The sequence below is a fragment of the Amphibalanus amphitrite genome, unplaced genomic scaffold (assembly GCF_019059575.1).
Source record: "Amphibalanus amphitrite isolate SeventyFive unplaced genomic scaffold, NRLGWU_Aamphi_draft 001693F_arrow, whole genome shotgun sequence".
Classification (NCBI taxonomy): Eukaryota; Metazoa; Arthropoda; class Thecostraca; order Balanomorpha; family Balanidae; genus Amphibalanus; species Amphibalanus amphitrite.
In genome coordinates this window covers 16,849-44,825 of record NW_024883186.1, presented here as the reverse complement: position 1 = coordinate 44,825, position 27,977 = coordinate 16,849, and the positions used below count along the sequence as shown (strand labels likewise).

The window sequence follows — 27,977 nt, the reverse complement described above, 5'->3', positions numbered from 1 at the left end:
AATTTTCAGGGTAGGTGTAAAATTGATCAATGTGAGGCTACTGAAAGTTTCGTCGCAATCGGCCGCTTGTTACGCGAGTTATTCGCGAAAAACCATGGGGGGGGGGGTCCATTCAACCCCCCCCCCCCCTACACATGCGAGGGTTAAACCAGCTTTTAGTATACATATAGAGACAAAGTATAGGTAATACTTTGTTGGAAGAGTGTTTGAAGAGGTAGTAGCGTTTTATGTGTATTCGATGTTGTTTATCATACAGGGTGGTCCGCAGGTAAACCGATATTCTCAGTACAATTACACATCCCTAGCGACACCTGTAACTACATCAGCGCCACCTATTAGCCTATAGTGGAACCTAGCACTAGTCTCACCATAACACCGGCGCAGCCCCTAAGGCTTTTCTCGGCGGTCACGTGCCCAATCAGCACTGCCTCGGTTCATTTCTCGCTCAGTCACGTTCTGGTCACGTGACAAATCTACACTCCTCCATCTAGCCACGTCCATTCATGCCCTGAACATTTCCAGTACCATTCTGCACCCCTTCTGACGTCATTTGCTTCACGACTCGGTCGCCGGTCACGTGACCACCCGCCACCTCCGTGGCCACTCCACGCTTTCGCCACGCTTCACGATAACTCTCAGGGAGTTTAAACTCCAAGCCTATGTCACTAACTGGCTGTAGACCTACGCACGCGCGTAGAATGTTCTCGATGGCAGCACGCTGCTTGGAGAGAGCGTTTATAACGGGGGCGCCGGGGGGCACAGCTGGCGCTTTGAGGAGGTAGCCGAGAATGGACAGCACGCTGTGGAGGCCGTGGAAATCCTCCTCGCCGCATCTGGGGAATACAGATAGGGGTGGTTACTGGTTAGTGCAAGAACAGTGGTGATTACAGCAGAAATGGTGGCGGTTACAACTGATAATGGTGGTGGTTACAACTAATAATGGTGGATATTAGCCACTTCAGTGGTTACGAAAAAGGACGTGCCTAGACCTTTTGGAGCTACGCTATCCGATCCATACAACCAAGATAAACACTGAATTTTTGAAACTATGTCTAACAAACCAATTCATAAAACCAGTAAAACGCCTTTTGGGCGAAGAACGAGCGAGCGAGATAGTGAGCCCTGCAGGCTGCACGTGCGGAAGGGCGAGAAGGTACTTCCAACGGGCTTGCGCAAAGCACCCTTCTACCCGGTCGCTAGCGGTGTACCAAATTTGAACGCAATCGGCCCAGCCGTTCCTGAGATCTGGAAGCGGCATTCTGCACGTGCGCACGTGCAAACGGGGTCCAAACTGACTTTTGCACGGCACCCTACTAACTGGTCCCCAACCGTGTACCAAATTTGAGCGCAATCGGCCCAGCCGTTCTCGAGATCTGTAAGCGCCCCCTGCACGTGCGCACGTGCAGTAGCACCTTAACCGCAACACATGGGAATGCATTGCCTGGTGGGTGCCTACCTGTATGCCAAGTTTCAGCGAAATCGCCCCAGTAATTACCGAGTTGTATTTAGAGTTGTATAACTGTACTTACTTAGCAGCCCAGCACGCTCAAGCTATCCTGGAAACAGGGACCCCAAATCAGTAGTTGCAGACATGCACAAGCGCTCGTCACATGCAGCGCCATGCAGAGGCCCAATCCCACCAGAGCATACCCAGGCACACAGCACAAACCATCCACATTCCATGCAGCCAGGAATCCATTATCACATTTCTCCCCGCAGCAAAGGCAAGGCATATTGACGGGGTGAACACAGTGCACGCGCCAACCCCCGCTCCACGAGCGTGGCACATCCTAAACGCATAAGGATAACGTCCCACAGCCATCGGCTCAAGGCCTGTGCTATGCAAACAATCGCGGGCCCATCATTCTCACATCAGACACTGGGACACTTAACACTAGCAAACACGCCAAAATCAGAAATAAATCCATTCTCCAAACCGGTCTGGACAAGCCCTGCTCCTTGCACCCCTCCTTGGTACATCAGTAACGGGACGGGATTCGCTCACCGATGAGTGAGAATCAGTCCCTCCACCCTCTCCTACAGCTTCGGGCACAGATTCAGCTTCCCCCGGTTGAGTCTCCGCAGCGTCTCTACTATCCTCTCCGCGCCTAACCACAGCCCCCTCCCCAATCAACGCTAACCCGGGCTCGTCGTGATCAGACCCCCCGCATCTAGCTGCCGGCGTGGCTCCAGTCACAGGCGACGAACCACCGGTCCCTTCGTCATCTCGAGGAAGCTCCGTCCGCCCAGCGTCCACAAGAGCCTGAACACGACCGTCAGTCGAGTCTTCAGGCACCCCGACTGCAGTTGAGGGCACAGAACCCATCACAGTCAACTGTGGGACAGTCAACTCCAAGTCGCTATCATGCGCCGATCCAGCCCCCGATGGACGCGCACGCGTGGCACCGGTATCCGACCGAGCGCCAGGGATCTCACCATCCGAATCCGACTGAGCGCCAGGCAGAGTTGGCCTGCGCTACGCTACGTTACGCACTACGTTACGCTACGTTTGCTTTTTTAGCCAAAACTACGATACCGAATTACGATACGTTATATATTGCTACGTTACTGAATTACGGTATTTGTTAATTAACGCAGCAAATTATTTTATCGTACTACGTTATGCAATATGTCATCATCCACTACCCAGTGGAAACGGTTAGTCTCTAGTAAGCCAAATACTGCGCACAATGATCGCCGGCTTTGCAGCATCGTCGGTGCGGCGGTGCCTACGCGCTACTCGCTAGATGCGCTGGACTTCCGACAGGGAATTCCCTGGGACTCCCCAGTGGGAAATCCCCGGTGTCGGTCCGGCCGGAAGAAAGACTCAGTGGTATTCATACAGCAGGCGTCTCACATCCGTGTAAACGGCCGGAGGTCTGGTGACGATATGAGTAAACTGAAAAAAATGATGTACCTTATACAAATACAGCTGACCTGTAATTGCTACGGAATCCATTCCGTAGTTCCTACGTTATTCTATTATTTTCCGTACTACGCTACCGAAACATCCCAATTACGCTACGAAACGGAACTGACAGCTACGGGTTACCGAAAACTTCAAAATAACGTAACGTAGGCCAACTCTGGCGCCAGGGACCTCAGGCTCACCATCTGACAACGGTAAATGCCCAGCACCACCAGTGGAGGCATCGTGAGGGATCTCCGGCGACTGTGCCAAGACCACGTAGCCGTCATCTTCCCTACACGTGCATGGCTTCATACGGTCATGATGAATAACAAACGACTTCCGGCTGCCCTCTTCTTTCACGCGATAGGACTGGGGAGACAAGATCTCCATGACCACGAACGGGCCTGACCATGGCCGCTGCAGCTTGGGGGACCTTCCGACAGTCCTAACCGGTTTGTGGACCCAAATGAAATCACCCACCTGGTAAGTCAACTGGTTGACCTGATCGGTCCGACTCGCTGCCCTCAAAGCTGCTGCCTCTTGGATTGCTTTGCCCACCTTCTCTCGAATCTGGTTCTGATCGACACCGCACGCTACTGGCGCTGCTGGACATTTGTCAGCATGACAAACGACGTCCAACGGAAGACGAGCTGACCGACCAAAGAAAGGGAGGTGCCCTTTTTCTTGGCATCCAGTAAACTACGGAAAATCTTTCCCCGCAGGGCAGTCAGACCTTCACTGACAAACAAGTCTTTCCCTTTCAGTTCAAGCCTGCGCCACATGATCATGTCACGAATGCTACCGGGCCCGGATCTAACGAATCGCACAATGACACGATTATTAGGCCCCGGCAGCCTGTGTGCGCGGTCAATGTCCCGTACCTCAATGCGGAGATCCGGGAAGCAACGGTTCAGGGTGTTCACCACCAGGCTGTTGACGTCCTCTCTTTCTCCCTTTCGAGAGTCGCCATTATCACGCCGCCCCCGCTCGCCGCCCGGTGCTCCATCGATGTAACCGCTCGCGGATGGGGGCGGCGGCGGCCCGGCCCGATCACGGCCCGCGGCACCGGCGTCCGCCGGCTCGGGCACCGGCGCCGAGGCCGCCAGGGGCGCGCCGCGCCGAGGGGCCATCGCCGCACCGGACAGCACCAGACATGGGAGACGAGAAACCAGTTCGGCGTCCTCGGCCCGTCCTCGCAGCGCCTCCACTTCTTCCTTCGCCTCCTGCAGCTGCTTGGCCATCTCGTCCATTTGATTATCCTTGGCTTCAACGTGCTGCTCCAGGTCATAAATGCGCCGCTCCAACGCCTCGAACTGGGAACTTATGTTTTCCTTGAACTCGTGGAGCTCTCTCGATAGCAGGGACGTCAAATGGGTCTCCATGTCGTCCATGGCGTCATCTAGCCGTGCCCGGAACTCCCCCGACAGCCTAGGAGGAGGAGAAATTCTCTCACCAGGTTTGTCGGGTGCGCCGCGTTTCCGGGCTCGGGGCTGGGTTGAGGTATCTCCCGACTCCGATCGGTCCCTCTTTCCTTGCCCGTCCTCGGCGGCTCGTCCTCCGTCATAGGACCGCACTAAGTCGCTGACGGACGATTGCTTGCCCAGCGGACGTCTATCCGTCCCAGCGTCGGCACCATCTCTTTCTGGCTGCTGAGACATCTCGGCACTGCACTTGTCTCACTGCGCCACGGATCGCTTCAAATTATCAGTCACGGCCACAGGATCCGCGCTAAATCTCACTCGGACCTCAGCATTTTAGTTGCCGCAATTAAACACTAAAAAGTTCCTGCGCTCACCAGCGCTGTGGGCCAGGCTCGCTGCCCTGTCACTGCCCCGCCGCGGCGGCCGCGGGTCACGGCTGTTTTGACCGGCGGGGAGCACCGCGAGCGCGACCGGCCGCCCCGAAGGTCAGCGCGGAACTGAGGTGTGATTGGTTGGTGTTGTGGTGTTTATGTTGTCTTGACAAGACATGTGATGTAAGCATCATTTCCATCAAAGAGTTGTCCGGAGTCTGGACTTCATCTTCACATACCTATACCATATTTCATGCGACAGCGATGAATGAGAGGAGCTGGGATGCCTGAAGGAAGTCTTTGTGTTATTTGTGGTTGATGACTAGAAATGCTCAACCATGGATTAGGTATTCCTGGATGGGACACTCCGCCGATTTTCCGACCACCCGGCGGCGGCGGCTGATTTCCCGACGGCGAGGGCGCTGGCGCCATTTTAGCATTGCGTGCTATGGGCGGAGCGTGTCTTTTTGTATACTTTTGTCGTTTATTACTTACCTGTAACTGATTTTAATGAAAATTTGTGTGAGCCTGGTAGAACAGGAACTGAGGAATGTCTTGAAAATATTCTTTTACCAGTTCTGATTTAAGAAGTTGCTTAAATTCTGCTGACAAGTGAGGGTTCGTGATTACAGCCGAAGAGCCAATGTTAGAATAAAGTGAAGTTTTATGTGATAACATGAAAATAAGTTGATATTTATATTAAATCATCAATAGGGACTTGTTTGACTGCCGAGGAACGATGATATTTGATGATAAATTGCATCGGCAAGTCAAGAATACCGGCTCAGTTTATGGGCATCAGGTAATGATTCCGTATGTGATAGAGACTAAATGGAGCCATAATAATCATAAGAAAGGACTTAAAATATGTGTGAAGAATCTGAAATCGTGTCTTATGAGCTAAAGCTCGCTAATTTCGCTCTCCATTACCGCGTTTTTAGCACGCAAGCCGGTGCGGCGGCCGCCGGCGCACTCGCCGCCGATGTTTCGGAGCTCCACCACCAGGGGGGCCGCTTGGTCGCCGGCGCTAGTGTTGGGGAATAGGGAGTGTCCTGTCCAGGAATAGGGTAGACCGGGGCAAGTCGCCCCGCCGAGGTAAAACGCCTCACCGATGTTTCTCGGAACTGGCAAGGTTCTGGGGAAACATTCCCTCTTCTATAAAACGTGCACTATACGATCATTATATGAGCAGACTGAGCCCTGTTCGGGTCCGCGCAAAATATTTTGCTGAGTGTGAAGTCACACATGCGATGACGTCAGCCGCCTGGCTCCGCCATGCTCCGCCCCCTCTCCGCCGGTTCGCAAAGCCGAGGGCCACGCGACACGCGGCGAACCGTGGCGCGGATGGACTGGTGTGTTTCGTTCAGTTACTAAGTAAAATGCGTTCAAATGTGGTTAATAGCAATGTGCCACTGAAAAGAAAGATAATGATACCAAAACAACACCATACTAACCACTTCCAATAAGAAATATATGAGGGTAAACTTTAATCCGCGCCACTTTCGCCTCCTGCAGCTACTATTTTCTTCTTGCGCAAAACTGAAAGATTTTGCGCGAGCCTACGTCACACGTGTGACGTCATACGCCGAAGGGCGGGGCCCTGTTTCACCGCCCGACGCTGCGCGCGCTGCAGCGCGCTGGGAGCTGAGGCGTGCCCCTGACGTCACTTGAATGACGTTGCGTGCGATCCGTTAGCTTATAATGAATCGCGTTTGGAACAGAGGTCCTAAAGAATCAAGTACAGAGAGAACAGAGGTTTGAGTGCGAATGCTGCTAGCGTGCTGATGGTGCTGGCGCTTGGGTGCTAGCGTTTTGCGATGACGTCATAGCGTAGCGTCAGAGGGAAGTTTGTTGATATTGCCATGGAAACCCAACGCGCCGACGCGCGCAGCGCGCTGCAGCGCTCCGCCTTGAAACAGGGCCCGGAGCTTGGCACCCGAGAGACCCCAACTGCGCATGCGTGGTGCAAAATTTTACAATAGGATGCGCTGCCCGAACAGGGCTCTGGAAATAAATTGTGATGACTCTTTAGGGAGATATAGCCAAAAATGTGTTTTTGGAGTGATTTTTATGTTTTGTTGTCAGATTATGCATCATGGCGTTCTTTTATCGTCCACATCAGGTTAACGACTTTTATGTACTTTGAACAACTATTGTCTAACGCTTATAATGCCGGGTTGGTTCGTGTTAAATTATGTCTTCCTGGAGTGCAAGGCGTTGTTCTCTGACCGAACTACGTGATGGGGTAAAACGCCCCAGTGGGTCGCGGGGCAAAAAGCCCCATGGGGCGTTTTACCTCATGTGTTGTTCGGAATACCCACTTCCTAATGTTCGGTAGCTGGCGAACTGTATGTTTCTATGCATTTATATGTACTTTTCTCAGCAACTGGATGGCAAAGGAAGTATTTTGTTAACATTTCCATTGCAATAATATATTATTTGGCCTTATGAGGCAGGTGAAAAACCTGCTCATACAATAGTGTCGTAGCTGAACACCTGATAGGATGCAAGGTGCTAACTTCAGTGCCAGGCCTCCCAAGGTCTAACGGACCTTTCATATAAGATTTACTCAGCTAGCATGTTTAATCTTTAATCTAGAGTATGGGGCTTCTTGCCCCAGGCCGTGGGGCGTTTTGCCCTGGGGTTGGGGCAAAACGCCCTATTTGCAGTTGCCTCACAAACCACTTCCTAGCTGGGAGTCCGATCATAAGTGAATGAATTTGAGGGGTGGAATTTAAAGTAAAATGTCCAAAGAACGCATTGAGCACAAATTTGGCCTTCCAGGTTATGTGGGACAAAAGTTATGTAGCAAAATAAATTATCTGGGGCGTCTTGCCCCAGGTTACCCTACTTCATCCATGGCTCAACGTTAAACCCAATTATGTTGATTCCAGACATTGTAATCGCAAGAATAAAGAGACAATGTTTTCAATTGTCATAGACAATGTGAGCCAGTGGTGCCAGAAGTTGTGAGATGGAGTTACAGTAAAGAGACACAAGCCTATAGCACATCCTAGGAAATGCAGGAATTTGCAATAGAAAAACTGTACGGATTTGTACGAGGGGCACACAGAAAATTATTCTTTGACGTTGGTTTTGACAGGGTAATGATGTAGGGATGAGAATTCGAGGGGAAAGTTGGACCGCCACAGACACAGGCCGGGCTTACCTTGACGTAGGTCTTGTCTCGAAGTCGTCGGTCCTGTGATTTGGTCGGTCTCACTGGTACTTCCCCGCGTAGGTTTGCCGGGACGAACCGCGTAGGATCTCTCGATGTTCTCGTAGGTAGGTATCTCTTGATGAGTATATTTGTAATAGGTGAATTCAGGCAAAAATCAGTCGTGAACACATATGGCTCCAACCGGTAACAGACAGCGACTGCCCTCTCCGTGGCTCAGGCGGGCGGCTGCGGGCGGACGCCAGTCACGTGGTTATCGCCCGGGGGCAGGTCAGCTGACCGGTCGCCTGACCCGCCGCCCAGCCCGGCCCAGTGTCCAACGCGTGGCGGGGGGAGGGGAGGAGCCGGTAGGAGAGGGGGAGGTAGAGTGGCTGGTTTTTAGTGTTTTGCAAAGGAATTTCTACAAAACACGTAAGGCAAGAACGCAGTACTTACTGCCTTACTTGTGCCTTGGGAAATGATATGACATCTGCATACTTGCAGTATTTTTATTGTTGATTTTTTGCACTTTATCATAAGACAACAACCCCATCGCTTCACTGACTAATTTGCTACAGTGCAGGGTGGAAAGTCTTTTCCCAGTGTACAAAGGTTTTGGCTTAGGTGTGTATAATAGTTTCTAAGCACGTGAAAGTTATCGTTTGCTTCTCCTCCCCCTTACCCATCCCCTCCCTTACCCATCCTCTCCCCTACCCCTTTCCCCTCCTCGAGGTTCCAATGCTCTGTCTTATTCCATATTCCACAGCTCTTTTCACTTCTCACGTTCATATGTTTCTCCCTTATTCAGCAAACCATCTCTCATGAACTAACCAATTTCTGTCTTGCCCCTGATCTTCAGCCCTCCAGGATGGACTCTCAGAAGTTCTGTCTCAAGTGGGATGGGTTCCAGGGCAGCGTCACGTCCGTGTTTGACCAGCTCCGCTCTGGAGGAGAGCTGCTGGACGTCACGCTCTGCTGTGAGGGACAGCGTGTCCGGGCCCACAGGATGATGCTGTCTGCCTGCAGTCCGTACTTCAGGGAACTGCTGAAGGTGGGTGATGCGAATATGTACCAAGCGAGCTGGGGGCTGATTACAGTGAAAATGAAATGCAAGGTTGACTTATATCATGATTTTTCAATACCGTGAAAGTTGAGTTAATGTAGTCGTATAAAGACAATTGAAGTCTAATGGGGAGTTGTCACCGTGATAATAGTGAATTCAGTTGAGAGTGAGTTTGGATAAACCCGCGACCCGTTGTGGGGAGGGGGGGGGGGGGCAAAAGGCCCCCTGTGGTTTTTTCGGAGATAACTCAGAAACGGCTGCGAATTTCGACTTCGACACTGAGAGTCTCGACCAGGGCGTATTTTAAGGGATTTTCACTGGGTCGGCAATCACAATTAGGGGCGGCATTTTGCACTCATAGGGGCGGCACTTGGCATCTGAGGGGGGCGGCATACCTACTGGTATTTAAGGACCAAAAAAGACACGTTCGACGGTTCTTTTATAACTCTTTCTAAGTAATGATTTCAGATTCAACCTAAGCTCAGCGGTATAACGTTTATTTTTCCGGGATAATATATGTAGTATTTCTCTCGCCATAATGCGATAAATGTTATAGGCTAATTTGACTTTACAAAAATTAATCTAAAAATTTTACCTGAGGTCAAGTTCATGACCTCACCAGAAATAAAACATGTTGCATACCAGTCGATCCGTATCGTCAAGCTTAACCCTCGCATGTGTGCGGCGTTTGCCAGCTTCTAATGTGAAGGGGGGGGGGGGGGTCGGTTGGACCCCCCCCTGCCGTTTGGCCCCTGATCGAGCTAGAGCTTCGCGGAAAAAACGAGCGTGTTGCCCGTGACGAGAAGAAGCCGATGATACCCAACTTTAAGGTCCTAGGTCATTGGTTGAACTTCCAGGTCAGGTCAATGACCCAAAGTCGGGAAAATCGGGACCTGTTAGAAAGTCGTAAAAAGTGGCTGCTAAGGGGTTTTTCGGGGTGCTGATCACGAATATCGTGTTAGTTTTGATCACAGATGATGTCTTTAAGCATTTAGACCAGGTTGGGTCAGGTCAGGTCAGGTCAACCAATAGGGGTCGTGACGGGTATTCGTAGTACGTGTCAACCGCCTCTGACAGCTTCGTAACATGTTACGAAGTCACCAAAACTACTTCGTAAATGTTCAAATGGTTGCTAAATTCGAATTCAGCTCCAAAAACTAGCCTAGAAACATGTAAAACTCGAAAAAGTGAACCGAGGTCACCAAAGGTCAATGCCTGACCTGACCTTTGCACTCATAGGGGCGGCACTTGGCATTGAATTTAGCAACCAAAGGTCAATGCCCTGACCTTACCTTCAGGTGACCTTGACACCCTCCCTTATGCATGGGAGCAACATCAAATCACATGTTTGAACGTTTGAAACCACGAAAAGCTTGCAAACGCGCGGCTAATGCGAGTCGACATACGCGGAATCGCGATTTCGGCCAAACATGGTCTCGGAAAAGAGGTCACAGGTCAAAGGTCATTGGGATCAGGGTCTTGAAATTTTCAGGGTAGATGTAAAATTGATCAATGCGAGGGTACTGAAAGTTTTGTCGCGATAGGCTGCTTTTTTCGCGAGTTATTCGCGAAAAACCATGGGGGGGGGGGTCCATCCGACCCCCCTACACATGCGAGGGTTAAAACATTCACGGTGTTTTATGGCTCTAGAACAGTGGTCGGCAGGTCGCACGAGTGGTGCCCACTTTATGGGCGCTGGACGAAGCCATTACCCCCACTTGTCATACCCCATTGCAAGCCCCATTGCTTACACAGCAAGGGTCGCTGATATTCGGCCATATCCTTTGACGCCACTATTTTTCTGCATATAAATAAAATGCAACACAATTTAAGGTAGTGTGCCACCTTCCAATGATTTCCCATTTTATTTTTCCTAGGATAAGAAGCTTCTGTTTTTACCTAATATAGCAAAAAAAAAAATCAAAAATGGGCCTGGAATAGTGCCTTTTTCGCCTAAAAGTTTATCGGTTTTTCGATATGTATAACAACTGTAGTGGGCTGACCTGCAAACAGGCGTCGGCAACAATCGCGAATGCGGCGCACATGTGACAATAAGCAAAGGTCATTATAGAGTTACGATGTACGGGAATGAGTTATCAGCTGTCTGATCGTAGACAACACAATGTCTAACCTTAAACTGTAAGCCTGTATTGGTATTGTTTCTTTTATTTGGCTGTCGAACATTATTTATGGTTTGAAATATGATTTTATGTAAAATAATTAATATGAAAAAGCCGTCTCTTAACCCGCGACCGCCTGGGGGGGGGGGGTCGGATCCGACCCCCCCCCCCCCCTCCGTTTTTCTTGAATAACTCAAGAACCGCTTACGCTGTCAACTTGAAACTTGGCATACCTTCTCCCCCATCAATTTGACGTCTCCTGTGTAATTTTTAAGAAAAAATTTCCGATATTTTTTTTAGATATATCGATTTTAGTGATGTAACTACATGGCGTTTTTAGTCAAAAAGTGGTAAATGTTTAAAAAATCGCCACAAATCAGGGTTTAAAGCAAATTACAAGTTAAGGACATGAAGAGACGCAGCTCAACGAGTTCTTTAAAATGGCTATCTCGGATTTTCCATAAAATGCGTTTTTAACCCCTAAAAATTCAAAAAACTACATTTTTTGGAAAACAGCTAATAAAATCCAAAATTTTGAGAATTTCCAAAAAACCGGAATATATGTTATAGAGCTCTATTAGAACATTAGATGTCCCAAATTTCAACTTTCTATCTCGATTTTTGACCCCCAAATTGTAAAAAATAGCTCCAACATGCATAGGGCATGGTGACGTCATAAGCATTTTCGTGAATTAGAGGCACTTCTGAACATCGCATGTGAAAACAAATGGCACCACTAGATTCCTTGGACAAAGCTCGTCTAGAAAAGTGCATTTTGATGTCAAAAATAAAAAGTTGAAAAATTGACCTTTTTTCTCAGCCCTCGTTTAGTTATGTATGGTATAAACGATTTTTTATGCTCTCAATGCACACTTATCACCAGCACAGTGACTTGGGGTCACATATAACCATTACCATCGGATTCGGCGTGAAAAATAAGCCATAAAACATGTGTCGCACGCCCATGTAGCAGAAAGTGAAAACCGTGACCTTTCGTGACCTGACCTGACCTTGACCCGTGCTTAGTATGACCCCTATACGCACATGGTACCTTTGCTAGGCCTTTGAGGTCATTTTTGGTGAGTTTCGAGCAGCAGCTATCGATTCCGCTGTCCGTAAGCCTAATCATGCAAAACTCCAGAATTTGACCTTTGACCTGACCTTGACCCGAAAGTTGACCTCAATCTTAAAATCTTAAGAATGCTTTGGGAAGGTCTCGTAGAGACCTTTCGAACGCCGCCTCGCGGGGCTCGATGCGACCATTGGTTCTCGAGATAACAGGGGGGGGGGGGGTCGGATCCGACCCCCCCCCCCCAGGCTGTCGTGGGTACGGAAATAGCCCAGGCGGTGCCGGGTTAAGTTATGACCCCATTTCACCACACGCAAGTGGCAGAAATGATAATGATCAGCTGACGCATTTTTCTTGGCCGAAGTCAGAGCGCGCTTCCCGACGCACCACCACCGCACCACAAAGTATGAGCAGAAGCCGCGCCCAAAGCCAGGGCCCCGGTAACGTGAGGTAGCCGAGTCGGGGCAGCGTGCGCTGACCCAAGCCGGGGCCGCGGCTTTGGGCGCGGTCTACCGCATCCCCGCGGGCAGCCCCGGGCTATCACATGACACCGGGAGGACGCGCGGCCCCGGCTTGGGTCAGCGCACGCTGCCCCGACTCGGCTACCTCACGTTACCGGGGCCCTGGCTTTGGGCGCGGTCTACCGCACCACCTAATAGGCGTGTTCGAAACCGCAGGAGATGATGATGAACGGGTTTATCGAAACTTGATTGGATGAGCCTATCGGTAATAGCGATTTCAGTGTGTGCATTTATTGTTCATAGTGGTGTGAAATGTGGTTGGGGTACGACCGACAACCCGTCGGGGCGAATTTCGCACTGGGGTACTCAAAATTTGAAGAATTTAAGACGTTTCCATGAGTTTTGAAGGTATGGATAAGTTCTAAAAATCCGGTTCTCCTTATCTGGGCCATTAACTCCATACGGTCCAGGAAAGCTGGCACACTACCTTTAACTCTCTTTTTATGGAGAGGGAGAGCGGGTGAAGTAAGGATGAACTCATACATTTTTTATTTATTAGTTACTCGCGTAATGAACAGCGTATTGCAACAATACGTTCATCCCCCCCCCCACGTTAACCCGCGCACCGACGGGGGTCTGCGCCAACTTCGTACCGACGGGGGGCGGATGACCGCCCCCCCCCCCCCCCTGAGATCTCGAGAACTAAGCAAGATAGCGACAAGCGGTAAGCGGCATGGGATACGAACGGACAAGGTCTACAATTTTTACTAAGGTCATTTTCAGGTCAGGTCAAAGATGACGTCACAGGGGTCAAAAAAGTCAAAACGGCGGCGCTAGATATGGAGAGTTTTTCTCGAATAACTTTCGAACTGGTCAAGATAGGAACAAACTAAGGGCATAATCGTGATCCTCTCGTCAATTTGCATCGAATGATATATATGTTGACCTCGAAAGGTCAAGGTCAAAGGTTGACCTCAGGTCACGTGACCTCGAGGTCATCATGTATATCATTCGATGTGCCTTGACGAGCTGAACACAATGAGACCATCCGCGCGACTGTATCTTGTTCCTGTACGGAGTTATTGGCAAAAAAAAAAACGTTGGTGACTTTTGATGACGTCACATGACCTTACAGCTGCCCAACAGCAAAACAGACCTCAAGGTAGTGAAGGTTGATCATCGTATATGAAGTCATGCATGGTTTATGGGGCCATTCCGACCCGTTTTAGTGGTAAAAACGGGGAGTTGAATTTTTTCTCATTGACTTATAATGGGGAGGTCGAGAAATTGACCTGACCTTAGGTCATCGATATTAAAATTCCGAGATATACAAATTGTAGCTACTAATGACCTTATAACATCCTGGGACTTTCAAATTCCAAGGCCTCTGACATCTACTGTAGCTCTGGCACGGTGACAAAGTTGCAAAAAAGTGACTTGAGGTTGGGTCATTCAAAGTGACCTGGTGACCTGACCTTAAAAGTTAGGAGGTTCAAACTTGCACACCATGTGTAAAATTGATGAGAAAATAGTCGTACCAAGCTACGCGCCGCCGTTTTCCCGCTATCTACGAGAAACCTCAGGGGGGCGGATATCCGCCTCCCCCCGTCGGTGCGCGGGTTAATGAATGGTATACCTACCTACTCAAATATTTTCGTGACCCCAGTGACATTTTTATTGAGTTTTTGAAATTTGAATGAACTTCACTCGGTAACTTTCTCTCCGGCTCGGCCGGCGGACAAAACGCAAGCGAAGACAATGCGGGGAGTCCGGTGCTCTACCAACTGAGCTACGGAACAGGCAAATGCTCACCATAGATACACCGACTGAACCTTCAGCGATTGATAAGACAAACAGTGTGTAACTGTATATATAAAATGTAAGTCTCGAAATTGCTATGTCTTTGACCAAAGGTAAGGACAATTTTGCGACCCTTCCATTAGGTATAAGGAAATAGGAGAAAATCAGGGCATGTGCCTCTTTTTATAGGTAGACAAATGTCAAAGACAAAGTTAACGAATTTAAACATCATAAAACAATTGAAAATGACACACTTAATCGGAAAATTGCCATCCATGACCCCTCGTTATGTCCTTGAGGTCATGTCAGGTCATGGAAGGCCTCCAGCAGTTTTTTCAATAACTTCTGATAGAGACATGCGACATGCCTGAGCGATGAAAACAACTTAGCTGATTTCAGTTTGACGATACAAATCGACTGATATGCAACATGACCTTTACCAGTCAGGTCATGACCTGGACCTGAGCTCAAATTTCCCAAATGACATTTGAATGTCAAATTATAGTTCATTCGACGCATCTGGACGAGAGGAGCACAGTACTGAAAAAACAACGTCATAACTTTCGTGAGTCAATAATTATTACAGAAAAAGGTTCTTCATTAAAACAGCTCAGTAGAGCTGGAGGGGGTCCATTGTCCACTCCAACCCTCCCCGGCCCGGCACGGTTAAACTAGTTGTGCAGTGTGCTCTGGGGGTTAAGCCGTTGATGTTAGGTCAAGTCTGAGGACTTTATAGGAACGTTGAAGAGCTATCGAATGCGCCTTTTCCGTGGTGCTGTAGTTCTATTCTTCCCCGAGTTATGCGCCAGTTTGTCAATAAATGTTGAAACAGACAACATTTCACCCACATTTCACCTTTGATGACCTCTGGTCACCTGATATTTGACATTTGACTTGACTTAACCAAAGTACGGTTAACCAACTAACCCAAGTAGTTTTTGACACTCTTTCGAATGCCGCTTACCTCGTGTCGCTAAGTGGCCCAGTAGCCAAGTTATAGGGGTCGGGAGGGGGGTTCAAACAGCCTCAGCCCGGCGCCGGTTAAGTGAAGGCACTTTCATTTTGGGGGCGCTGGAGATATGCTAAGGGACGACAGCATCATTTTGAGGCGCGCCACCAATTTTTTTTAGGGCACTTAAACCACTTTGAGGGACACCACCGACACTGTGAGAAGGGTAATTATCTCTTTGAGCGTTGGGGGTGGCACCATTATATTGGAGGGCGCCATGTGCGCAGTGATGTGGGGCAAAATGACAATGAGGAGCGCCTCCGATACTTAAAGAAGAGACGTCAACATTACTCGGGGGGGGGGGGGCAACATCACTTTTATTTTGAGGACGCCACCACATTGTAAGGGGCGGCACTGTAACTTTAACCCGCGCCCTGCTGGGGGGGGGGGGGGGGTGTTTGAACACCCCCTCTTGTGGTTTTTCGCGAATGCGCCGCCGTTTTTGGTACACCTTATCATGCATCAATTCTACACATGTCGTGAAAATTTCAGACCAAGGTCATTCAAGGTCAGGTCACCAGGTCACTTGAAGTGACCTCACCTCATAAATAGTTTCAATGTCTGTCATAGCTACACCGAGTGACCGATCGCTTTGAAACTTTCAGAGATTGCTAAGAGCAATAGCACGTACAAAATGTATATCTCAGAATTTTGATATCGATGACCTAAGGTCAGGTCAATTTTGCGACCTCCCCATTATAAGTAAATGGGAGAAAATTGAAATGCGCCTCTTTTGGACGAAAGACATTATAAACACTCCCAAACACTGAATTACAAGTGGTTTAGACACACTGAACATGAAAATGGTGTCCGTGACCCCTGTTTATGCCCTGAGGTCATCTTAGGTCACGAATGGTATCTAACAGTTTTTCGCAAATACCTTTTGATAGAGACATGCTAGAGCGATGAAAACGCATTAGATGTGTTCAGCTCGACGATACGGATCGACTGATATGCAACATGACCCTTACAGGTCAGGTCATGACCTTGACCTGAGGTCAAATTTTCAAGTTGACCTTTCAAGGTCAAGTTATAGTTCATTCGATGCGTCTTGACGAGAGGAACACGATGCCGGTAAAAGTAAGCTCATGCAAGGCTTGAGTCAAAAGTTATTGCAGAAAAACTGTTTCCGAAAAAATCGGCTATTTTTGCAGTTTTTGCCCCCTGCAGGCAAAACCGTTGACGTTAGGTCAAATCTGAGAGAATTACCCAGAAAGGGCGTTAATAGGGCTATCGAATGCGCTTTTCCGCGGCGCTGTATCTCTATTGGTTCCCGAGTTATGCGTTGGCATCTTGGAAATTGTCGACATTCGACCTGGAAATCGGCGACATTTTGCCTTCAATGACCTCTGGTGACCTGACCTTTGACCTGACCAAAAAATTGACTGAAGTGATTTCGTCATTATTTTTGACGCTCTTTCGAACGCCACCTTCCGCGTATCGCTACGTGGCCCAGGAGCCGAGTTAGAAGGGGGGGAGTGTTCAGAGTCCCCCCCCCCCCCAGCAGGGCGTGGAAATCCAGGACCCCCAGCGCCAGCCGGGCGCGGGTTAAGGACCGCCGCGGAGGGGCGGCTCCATCATATGGAGGGGCGCTACAGATCGTTAATGGGCGGCAATAGGTATGATATTTAGGGACTCCGATACTTCGAAGGGCGCCACCGTTTGTTTGAGGGTGACATCATCACTTTGAAGGGCACCACCGATACTGTTCGGGGCGCCACCGACACTATAAGGGGCGCCACCGACACTGCCAGGAGCACAGTCATCACTTTGACCGGCGCTTCTATCACATTTAAGGGCGCCGTGAGCACATGGGGGGGGGGGGGGCACAATGACGTGGACTGTGGAGGGGCGTTACGGAAGGTTTGAGGGGCGGCAACATGACATTGAGAAGCGCCTCCGACACTTCGAGGGACAACAGCATTTCTTTGAGAGGCGGCACCTTGACTTTTGAGGAGACACCACCGACACTGTAAGGGGCGGCACCATCACTTTGAGGGGCGTCTCGGATGGTTTGAGAAGCGGCACCATTATGTATATGAAGGGACGCTACAGAAAGTTAGAGGGCGGCAACATTGTATTGATGAGTTCCTCCAAAAGTTTGAAGGGCGCCACTGACACTGTAAGGGCGGCACCAGCACTTTTAGGAGCGGCAGCATCATTTTGAAGGCCGCCACCGACTCGTTGACAGGAGACACCATCACATTTAGGGGCGTCACTGGCACTTTGAGTGAGGCACCATCGCATTGAGGGGCGCCACGGATACTGAAAGGGGCGGCATCACCTTCTTGAGGGGCGGCATCATCTGCTTGAGGGGCAGCTCCATCACAATGAGGGGCTATGTGGATACCTAGAAGGGCGGCACCATCATATTTGTGGGTTCCTCTGACACTTCGAAGAGCGTCGCTGACACTATAAGGGGCGGCACTAACACTTTAAGGGGCGGCAGCATCATTTTGAGGGGCGCCACCGACTCGTTGGCGGGCAGCACCATCACATTCAGGGGCGGCATCATCTTCTTGAGGGGCGGCATCATCTGCTTGAGGGGCGGCTCCATCACAATGACGGGCTATGTGGATACCTAGAGGGGCGGTACCATTATATTGGTGGGTTCCTCCGACACTTCAAAGGGCGTGGCTGACACTATAAGGGGCGGCGCCAACACTTTAAGGGGCGGCAGCATCATTTTGAGGGGCACCACCATAGTTGGCGGGCAGCAACATCACATTCAGGGGCGCCACCGGCACTTTGAGGGCGGCACCATCACATTGAGGGGCGCCACCGCTACTGAAAGGGGCGGCATCATCTTCTTGAGGGGCGGTATCATCACATTGAGGGGCTCCACAGATGCTTAGAAGGGCGGCACCATTACATTGAGTGGGGCTACTAACAGATTTAGGGGCGGCACTGTCACATTGAGTTGCGGGATCATCACTTTCTATAGACGGCTGCTTCACTTTAAGAGGCGGCATTATCATTTCGGAGGGCAGCAGCCTCACTATGAATGACGGCACCTAGCCTGCATGTGCGTGCTGCATCCTAGAGGGGGCGGCAACTGGGTCGGCAAACGGCTGTCACTGGGTCGGCATTCTCCGTGACTGGGTCGGCAATTGCCGACCCAGTTAACATGTTAAAATACGCCCTGGTCTCGACTCAGGTGTGGTCACAAATACACGGCCCGAGCAGGGCCAACAGAAGAAGTAGAAGTCTCGACTCAGGTGTGGTCACAAATACACGGCCCGAGCAGGGCCAACAGAAGAAGTGAAAGTGATTTGGTGATTCAGTTTTTGGCGCCCACTCCGGACTCGGGATCGATTACCGGGTGGGATGACGGAGCCGCGCCGTCTACGGTCCGGCGCGGCGATGGCCGAGTCAGGGGCCGGGTCGGAGCCGGACGCCGCCGCCGTCGACGTTGACCGGCTGGTGGACGCCGTCGTCGCCCGTTTGACGGCGGCAGGCGTCGGGGCGGAGGCGGCTGCTCCAGTCGTCAAGGAGGAGGAGCCGGAGGTGGTAGAAGATGCGCCTACTTCTTCTATGCTCAGTCTGTGCTTTTTGATTGGTTTCGATCAATGCCTATTGCCTATCTTGACCTGATCTACGTTTGACTCATTGTTCTCCATTGCCAGAGCATATCGTGCCAGCAGATGGCCATCTTCCTAAAGGATACCACTGCCGCCGACCTGAGCGCCATAGTGGAGTTCATATACAAGGGGAGTGTGAACGTGTCCCAGAGCCAGCTGGCCAGCTTCATCAAGACGGCTGAGATGCTGCAGATCAGGGGGCTGAGTGGCGAGGAGGATAAGGTGGGTGTGGGGAGAAAGAGGGATGTGGGGGAGGGAGAGTGGAGGGGATAGGAAGGGTGGGAGAGGGAGTCTGTGGGAAAGGTATGGATAAGGAGAGTGAAGAGTAGGAGGGTAGGAACTAGGAACATAAAAGATGTTGGGCGGGGAGGAAGAAAATGGTTACTTGGAGATATGAAAACTATTGGAGAAAAATGTTATTTGGAGAATATTAGGGGATTTGTTTTAATTCTGTTACCTCCCTAACCGAAAACTATTCTAGTTGTTTGTTAAATATCTACTAGTTTTTGTTATAACTCTGATTGACTAATAGTTGTTTCTTGACTAATTACCACAGAGTATCAAACTCTGATCCTGATTCTGTCCCCTCCGCAGCCGCCGGACCCGGCCCCTGCGCCGCCGCCCCGACCGGCGCCCCCGAGACACCACCCGCTGCCGCCGCGGCTGGCCACCCCGTCACCCAAGCGGCGCAGGACCTCAGACTCCGGGGACGCGCCCCTGTCCTCTGGACCCGTACCAGCGTGGCCCCGGCCGGCCCCCTCACCGGCCCGGCGCCCCGAGACGCCCGTCGTACTGTCGGACCAGTCCGTACCGTCTCCGAGTCCCGTGGCCATGTCACCCGCGGTGGCTTCAGCTACAGCTACGGTAGCTTCAGCTGTGGCACCGGGTTCAGCAGAAACGGGAGGAGGGGCTGACGGAGCGCCTTCATTACCAGCATCTTCCTCTACCACACCATCTGCGACATCAGGATCTACATTCACATCATCAGGGGCAGCACCGTCTTCATCATTCTCACCATCAATAGCAGGATCGTCAGTGCCGACGGTGCGCGGTCGTGAGACGCTAGCGAAGCACGAGTCGGAGAACATTAAGGTGGAGAAGGTGGATCTCAGTGATGGAGAGGACGGCGGTAGTTTAGATGCCGCCCTGGGGCAGCTCAATGAGTTCGAAGGGTACGACAGTACGGCGACCTCTACTCACGGTGAGAACGGTGGGGAGGGGGGGGGGTGTTAGGAGCTCAGTGGCCAAGCAGGTTCAGTTTAGTCATGGTGGGAGGGGGAGGGTGTTTGGGGCCGAATGGTCGAGAGGGCTCATTTTCTTATGCATTTTATCTGTTCATTCTTGTACAGTTAGACTGTCTTACTCTTTTTGCTTTTGCAATAGGCCATCAATTCATTATCATTCATTAGTGTTTTATTTATAATTTGTGCGCCTCCATCATATTTTCTGATATTTTTATTGTTTTATAATGGTTAAAGTTCTTTTAATTTGTGAGTAATAATATAAAAAACTAACGTGCTCGCTTCAGTGTACACCCTAGCCTATTCTAATGTCACGTCCCGTTTACTGCTGCCCAGCCGCCTAGATATATCTTCTCTAACCCCCCCCCCGCCCCCCGTCCCACAGGCGTCTCATTCTCCGGCCACCAATACGGACCTCTCCCCACCGGCCTGCCGGGCGCCGCTCACCAGTCGCCACACGGAGCACCAATGGAGGACGGATCGGCACCAGGTAAGAACGGCAGACGGGGCAGAGGGGTCGGGACGGTGGGAGATGCATTGTGGCGCGTGTGGGGCAGTTGGATGTTGGAAAATTGATTTGAAGGAGGATCAAGCGCATCTCTGAACGGAAAGCGCACTGCGGCCGTAGTCTTGCGTTGCTAAGGCATCTACTAATGTTGACCCTCACGATCACATAAATTCATTGAAAGCAAGACATTTTCTGGGGTCAATTGCATCAGCGCACAATGTTCTGGTCTGTTTCATACCTAAATTATGGTAAACAAATCGATTGGGCTGTTCCATGCTTGGGCTGGCATTTCGACTGCTGGCGCGTCCTCTGGCCATTCCGGAGACTTCGTAACTGTAGTATGAGCGCTGCTCCATAGATGTCACCAGCGTCCATCAGCTTCTGCCGCAACTTTGGCGGCCTCCTGATATCGATGACTCTATTATCACTCTAATATCCAAATATTACCGCTCATAATTGTGGTAACTTGCACCTCTAGCTGGCCGGCCGGGCGGCGGTCGCACCTCTAGCTGGCCGGCCGGCCGGCGGTCGCTGATCAGCTGACCGCCGTGCGGCCGCACCGCCTGGGGCTGTGGGCGGACTGGGCCTGCGTGCCGGAGCTGGGAGCTGGAGTCAGTGCTGTACGGATCCTGCCTGAGTGAATACATGTCCCGCAGATATGCCTCTTTAACAATTGGCGACGAGGACAATTACGAACTTAATTTTGTTGAGGCATGGCGGGTGATTCAAGAGGAAGAGGCTTTGATGCTTTCAAGCCTGGTGAGGATAATTGGGAAGAGTGGAAGGAACGTCTGGAATTCTACTTGGAGTCTGAAAATATCACCGAGAGTGACAAGAAGCGTTCTGTGTTGCTCACCGTGTGTGGTAAGGAGACGTACTCTTTGGTGAAGAGCCTGGTATCGCCGAACAAGGTGAGAGACGCATCTTTCGATGATATTGTCTCGTTGTTGGACCGTCATTTGCAGCCAAAGCCGTCTGTGACAGTGGCGCGCTTTCAATTTAACATGTGCGTAAGGAAGAGCGATCAGACTGTGTCTGCTTTGACATTGCTGAGCTGCGTCGTCTCACTGAACACTGTCAGTTTGGCGTCACATTGGACGACATGTTAAAAGACCGCCTTGTGTGTGGTGTGAGTGATGGGCAGATGCAGAAAAGGCTGCTAGCTGAAGATGAACTGACTTTTGCTCGTGCACAAAAGCTGTGTCTGTCCATGGAGGCTGCTTCCAGAGACGCAGGCATTCTGACTGGCACGTCCACACGAGCGGTCGAGCCGTCTGGGGAAGGAGCTGTCAACAGGATGGACCAGCAGTTCTCGAGCTGCTCACGCTGCGGAAGACGGCACGGTCGAGAGAGATGTCGTCATACGGCGACGACCTGCTTCAAGTGCGGTAAGGTTGGCCACCTTGCGCGGGTGTGTCGTGATACGAAACCGAACCTACCTGGAAAGAGGCAGTTCAAATCATCATTTGATAAGAAACGTGATGGGGATGCGAGATATGTTGCTGAAGGAGCTGAAGGAGGGACACGGGAGCATGAGCAGTTGTCAGAGCACTCAGATTCCGATTTGGAGCAGATCAAAACTGTCGTTCACGCTGTCAGTAACAAAAAGAAACCGGTAACGGTGACTGTTGGGATAGAGGGCGTGGATGTTGTGATGGAGCTGGATACGGGTGCTTCTTGTTCTATCATAAATGAGTCTACTTACAAACAGCTGGAGTCGACTATCAAGCTGCAGGCGCCCCAGTCGGTCCTCAGGACCTACACGGGACACAAGATACCTGTGCTGGGCGAGGCTGTGGTGGACGTCCGCTACGGCTCCAACGAATGGTGGCTTCCCGTCATCGTCACGAAGGGAAGTGGTCCGAATCTCCTGGGACGAGACTGGCTGAGTCACATTCAGCTGGATTGGAGAAGCGTCTTCTCGGTGAGTACCGAACGCCCCCTGCCTGTCGTCGATAGGTTCAAAAATCAGTATCCTCAGGTCTTCGAGCACGGTCTGGGTGAGCTAAGAGATGTCAAAGTCAAGCTTGATGTAGATCGCACAGTACATCCAAGATTTTTCAAGCCCAGACCTCTGCCTTTTGCAATCCGAGAAAAGGTAGATAAACAGTTGAAGAAGGAGATAGCTATGGGTGTGCTGGAGCCAGTCTCAAACTCTGAATGGGGGGCACCTATTGTACCCGTGCTGAAATCTGATGGAAATGTGAGGATCTGTGGGAACTTTAAACTTACCGCAAACAAGGCTGTCCGTGTAGACAAGTACCCACTGCCTCGGATCGAGGAGATTTTCAGCCGCCTGGCAGGCGGAAAAGTGTTCTCAAAACTCGATCTCAGTCAGGCATACCAGCAGCTGGTAGTTGATGATTCTTGCCGAGATGTGCTCACCATTAATACCCACCTGGGTCTCCATCGCTATCGCAGAATGCCATTCGGTGTCAACTCGGCTGTAGCACTCTTCCAGAGATAGATGGAAAAACTTGTTGGAGACATGTCTGGTGTGTGTGTGTGTGTGTGTACCTGGACGATGTGCTCATCGCCGGAAGCTCCGAAGCTGACTGTTTGGAACGAACCTCACAGGTATTGCAGAGATTCCAGGATGCTGGCCTGAGAGTTTCGGAGAAGTGTCGTTTCTGCGTCGACGAGGTTGAATACCTGGGACATCTGATCGACGCTGCCGGCTGCCATCCATCTGGGAAGAAGGTGAGAGCCATCCATGAAGCGCCAGCTCCTGGGAATGTTGGGCAGCTTAAAAGTTTTCTGGGGATATTGAACTACTATTCCCGGTTCTTGCGCGATCGTTCAAATGTCCTGAAACCGCTACATGACCTTCTTCGAAAAGACACCCCCTGGAGGTGGAAGCACGCAGAGGAGCAGGCCTTCAAAGCTGCAAAGAAGCTTCTCACTTCTGATGGGGTTCTGGCTCACTATGACCCTAGCCTGCCTTTGGTTTTGACCTGTGACGCATCTTCGTATGGCATCGGTGCCGTTCTTTCCCACCGGTATGATGATGGGGTGGAAAAACCCGTTGGTTTCCACTCCCGGTCCCTGAGTAAAAGTGAACAGAAAATGAGTCAAGTAGAGCGTGAAGCCTTAGCTATCGTATTTGGTGTTACAAGATTCCATCAGTACTTGCTCGGTAACCAGAAGTTCATCCTGGTCACGGATCATAGACCTTTGCTGAAGTTGTTCGGGGAGAACGAGGGCATCCCTATGATCGCTTCTGCCAGGATAGCGCGGTGGGCCCTGCGACTCTCCGCCTACAACTACAAAATAGAGTACAGATCGACTGCGAGTATCGGTCACGCAGACGGTCTCAGTCGCCTTCCGCTGCCTGTAGATGGTGACCGCCTCCACGAGCCCGCTGAAAGTGTCTGTCTGTTGCAGAGCGTCGAAGACGACCTGTCGCTGGATGCCGGGAGGATCGTTCAGCTCATCAGTCGTGACGCTCTCCTCAGCAGGGTGCTGACCGCCGTCCAGTACGGAGAGTGGCCGGAGGACCAGAGCCTGCAACCATACCGGATCAGGAGAGATGAGCTGTATGTTATCCGAGGGGTCTTGCTCTGGGGCAACAGGGTGGTGGTGCCACATAAGGCGTGGGAGTATGTGCTGAGAGAACTCCACGTGGGCCACCCGGGTGTCAGCAGTATGAAGTCTGCAGCACGTTCATGTGTGTGGTGGCCTCGCATTGATGATGCCATCGATGCTTACGTTCGCTCTTGTTCCGCCTGTCAGCAGCAAAGAGCGACGCCTGCCAAAGTTGACCTTCATCAGTGGTCCTGGCCACGAAGGCCGTGGTCTCGTGTCCATCTTGATTATGCAGGCCCTGCGGAAGGAGGAAAATACCTGCTGGTCGTAGTAGATGCTATGACCAAGTGGGTGGAGGTGAAGATCACGTCTTCACAGACCTCGTGTGTGACCGTTGACAGGCTCAGATCTCTGTGCACCAGCTTCGGACTGCCGGATACCGTGGTGACCGACAACGGGCCAGCCTTCGTGGGCAGAGAGTTCCAACAGTTCGTCAAGAGGAACGGCATCAGGCACGTCACGACGGCACCGCATCATCCGGCGAGTAATGGTCTCGCGGAGAGGTACGTGAGGGAGGTGAAGTGTGCTCTTAAGAAGTCTGTTGATGTGTCATTGCACCTAAGAGTTGCTAACTGGCTAATGAAGCAGCATACTACCGCTAGTTCTACCACTGGTGTGTCCCCTGCATACCTGATGTTCGGTCGGGAACTAAAAACACGGCTGCAGCTGCTGCATCCAGACGTGGCGGGTCAAGTGGAGCGTCGCATAGACTCTCAAAAGCGACACTATGACTCTGGCCGTCGCCCTAAGAGTGTTCTCGTGTCTGACAGGGTTTATGCGAGGAGCTACGGCGCCGGCCCGGCCTGGCGGGCCGGAACGGTGGTGGACCTGGCGGGTGACGCCATGGCCAGCATCCGTCTGGATGATGGGCGTGTCTGGCGGCGGCATCTCGATCAGTTGCGTCCCATCGCTGATCTATCTCCGGCTTCTGATGTGAGCGCGCCAGTCCCGTCTCCGCCTCTGGACCAGTGTGCAGCGCGGCGACTGGCTGGACCACTGCCGGTGGTGGAGGAGCCGGCGGCGGCCGCTCGCAGGCCGCCTGACAGTGCGGTACCTGACAGTGCGGTACCGGCTGGTGCTCCTGCCGTTCCTGCAGGTCAGCTGGCGGAGGAGAACGGAAGTACGGCCGCCCGGGCCAAAGACTCCGCAACTGAGCTGCCACCTGGGACTGATCCAGACGATCTGGCTCCGTCCCTCCGGCGCTCCACACGAGTTCGGAAACAGACGGACTTTTTCCGGTTCTGAGTGTCGGCTGCGGCCGCTGACTGAATTGTACTTATAACTGCTTGGGTTGTGAACTGGTGTTCGTTCTTCCTACAAAAGACAGTTGTTGATCTTTAACCCGGCAGTTGCTGGGGTGTTTCGCCACCCACCGTTTGCTGGGGGGGGAGGGGGGGGGGGGCGTTAAACGCCCCCAGCCGATAACTCGAGAACCAATAGGCGCAGCGAAACGCACGAGGCGGCAAACGAAAGAACGCGACGAGACGCTTCAGATGAGTACTTTAAAGTTGAATTTTGAGGTCACAGGTCGGGTCAAGGTCAGGTCAAACACCTGAAATCGGGCTTTCAGTAGCATGGACTTCAGGACTTCGCAATGGGCGCCTCTCGTCATAAACTCTGTCAAAACGGTGCACAATCCATCATATAAGGCCTACAAGAGTGTCAGCTCCATGTAGGGGTCAGTCAAGCATAGGTCAGGGTCAAGGTCAGGTCAACCGGGTAGGCAAATATCCCCGAAAATCAAAACGGATATTCGCAGCCTGTGACACATGTTTTATGGGTAATTTGGGGCGTAGAACACGATGGTGGCATTCATTTTATCATATGTGTGCGTGTTTGGCTCAAAAAGTTCAACTTAAGAAATGCATGTATCATGGTCGTAAAGTTGTCACGAGAAATTGCCAAGATTCAGTTTAAGGTTTTGGAAAATGCGGAACGATAATCAATAATCGAAGACAGCCATTTTATTGTTCATGGTATTGGCAGTCTAATGGCGTTTACGGCATGTCTGTATGTCTATTCTGTGATTTTATATGATTTTTTGAACATATGCCGTTTTTGGTCGAAAACTCAGAAATCATGACGTCACTAAAACCTCGATATCTCAAAAATTTGACGACCGATTTTTTTGAAACTTTGTCATAATACACTTCATTCAATTTCCTACAGGTACCCAAAATTTGGCGCGCCTGCGGTGCGCCGTTTTTATGCCATGGCCCGGCGAAAAAAGTGGGGGCGTTTAACGCCCCCCCCCCCCTGCAACTCGCGGGTTAACCCGCGCCCGGCTGGGGGTCCTGGATTTCCACGCCCTGCTGGGGGGGGGGGTGTTTGAACCCCCCCCCTGTAACTCGACTCCGGGGCCACGTAGCGATACGCGGAAGGCGGCGTTCGAAAGAGCGTCAAAAATAATGACGAAATCACCTCGGTCAATTTTTTGGTCAGGTCAAAGGTCAGGTCACCAGAGGTCATTGAAGGCAAAATTTCGCCGATTTCCAGGTCGAATATCGAAAATTTCCAAGAAGCCAACGCATAACTCGGGAACCAATGGAGCTACTGCGCCGCGGAAAAGCGCATTCGATAGCCCTATTAACGCCCTTTCTGAGAAATTCTCTCAGATTTGACCTAACGTCAACGGTTTTGCCTGCAGGGGGCAAAAACTGCAAAAATAGCCGATTTTTTCGGAAACAGTTTTTCGGCAATAACTTTTGACCCAAGCCTTGTACGAGCTTACTTTTACCGGCATCGTGTTCCTCTTGTCAAGACGCATCGAATGAACTATAAGTTGACCTTGAAAGGTCAACTTGAAAATTTGACCTCAGGTCAAGGTCATGACCTGACCGGAAAGGGTCATGTTGCATATCAGTCGATCCGTATCGTCGAGCTGAACACATCTAAGGCGTTTTCATCGCTCTAGCATGCCTCTATCAAAAGTTATTTGCGAAAAACTGTTAGATACCATTCGTGACCTAAGATGACCTCAGGGCATAAACAAGGGTCACGGACACCATTTTCATGTTCAGTGTGTCTAAACCACTTGTAATTCGGTGTTTGGGAGTGTTTATAATGTCTTTCGTCCAAAAGAGGCGCATTTCAATTTTCTCCCTTTGACTTATAATGGGGAGGTCGCAAAATTGACCTGACCTTAGGTCATCGATATCAAAATTCTGAGATATACATTTTGTACATGCTGTTGCTTTTAGCAATCGCTGAAAGTTTCAAAGCGATCGGTCACTCGGTGTAGCTATGACAGACATTGAAACTTTTTATGAGGTGAGGTCACTTCAAGTGACCTGGTGACCTGACCTTGAATCACCTTGGTCTGAAATTTTTACAACATGTGTAGAATTGATGTATGATAAGGTGTACCAAAAACGGCGGCGCTCCGCGCCGCCGTTTTTGAGATATTCGCGAAAAACCACGAGGGGGGGTGTTCAAACACCCCCCCCCCCCAGCAGGGCGCGGGTTAAAGGGAAGGGCGAGTGTGGTAACTTGCACCTCTAGCTGGCCGGCCGGGCGGCGGTCGCACCTCTAGCTGGCCGGCCGGCCGGCGGTCGCTGATCAGCTGACCGCCGTGCGGCCGCACCGCCTGGGGCTGTGGGCGGACTGGGCCTGCGTGCCGGAGCTGGGAGCTGGAGTCAGTGCTGTACGGATCCTGCCTGAGTGAATACATGTCCCGCAGA

At 51.1% G+C, this 27,977-nt stretch overlaps 1 protein-coding gene and 1 long non-coding RNA gene across 5 annotated transcripts; one reads left to right on the top strand and one right to left on the bottom strand.

The window, feature by feature from the left end:
- Positions 1-222: 222 nt before the first annotated feature.
- Positions 223-8,284, bottom strand: LOC122374679. Of its 2 annotated transcripts, none has more exons than XR_006255261.1 (3): positions 7,873-8,284; positions 1,530-1,556; positions 223-833 (listed from the first exon to the last, which is right to left on the bottom strand). It is a non-coding gene; the product is annotated as an uncharacterized LOC122374679 (long non-coding RNA). The 2 variants fall into 2 exon arrangements; XR_006255262.1 differs by lacking the exon at positions 7,873-8,284 and adding an exon at positions 3,793-3,894.
- On the top strand, positions 6,652-27,977 carry LOC122374678 (broad-complex core protein isoforms 1/2/3/4/5-like). 3 transcript variants are annotated; one of them, XM_043353568.1, is made up of 6 exons: positions 6,652-6,825; positions 8,720-8,911; positions 19,009-19,185; positions 19,558-20,164; positions 20,590-20,694; positions 25,068-27,977. In XM_043353568.1, exons 1-6 carry the CDS (start codon positions 6,799-6,801, stop codon positions 25,232-25,234), a joined length of 1,275 nt encoding a protein of 424 aa, XP_043209503.1. In that variant the 5' UTR covers positions 6,652-6,798; the 3' UTR covers positions 25,235-27,977. The 3 variants fall into 3 exon arrangements, with proteins under 3 accessions (XP_043209503.1, XP_043209502.1, XP_043209504.1); XM_043353567.1 differs by lacking the exons at positions 6,652-6,825; positions 8,720-8,911; positions 19,009-19,185 and adding exons at positions 23,290-23,412; positions 24,097-24,248 and having other exon boundaries at positions 19,638-20,164; positions 24,639-27,977; XM_043353569.1 differs by lacking the exons at positions 6,652-6,825; positions 8,720-8,911; positions 19,009-19,185; positions 19,558-20,164; positions 20,590-20,694 and adding exons at positions 21,181-22,636; positions 23,290-23,412; positions 24,097-24,248; positions 24,639-24,800.

Excerpts from the sequence above, each read along its gene's own strand:
- LOC122374678 (XM_043353569.1), top strand. The coding sequence starts at position 21,815 with ATGTTAAAAGACCGCCTTGTGTGTGGTGTGAGTGATGGGCAGATGCAG. Across the intron at positions 23,413-24,096 it reads GCCATCCATCTGGGAAGAAG|AGCGTCGAAGACGACCTGTC; the intron begins GTGAGAGCCATC and ends TGTCTGTTGCAG. Across the intron at positions 24,801-25,067 it reads AGTAATGGTCTCGCGGAGAG|GGTTTATGCGAGGAGCTACG; the intron begins GTACGTGAGGGA and ends CGTGTCTGACAG.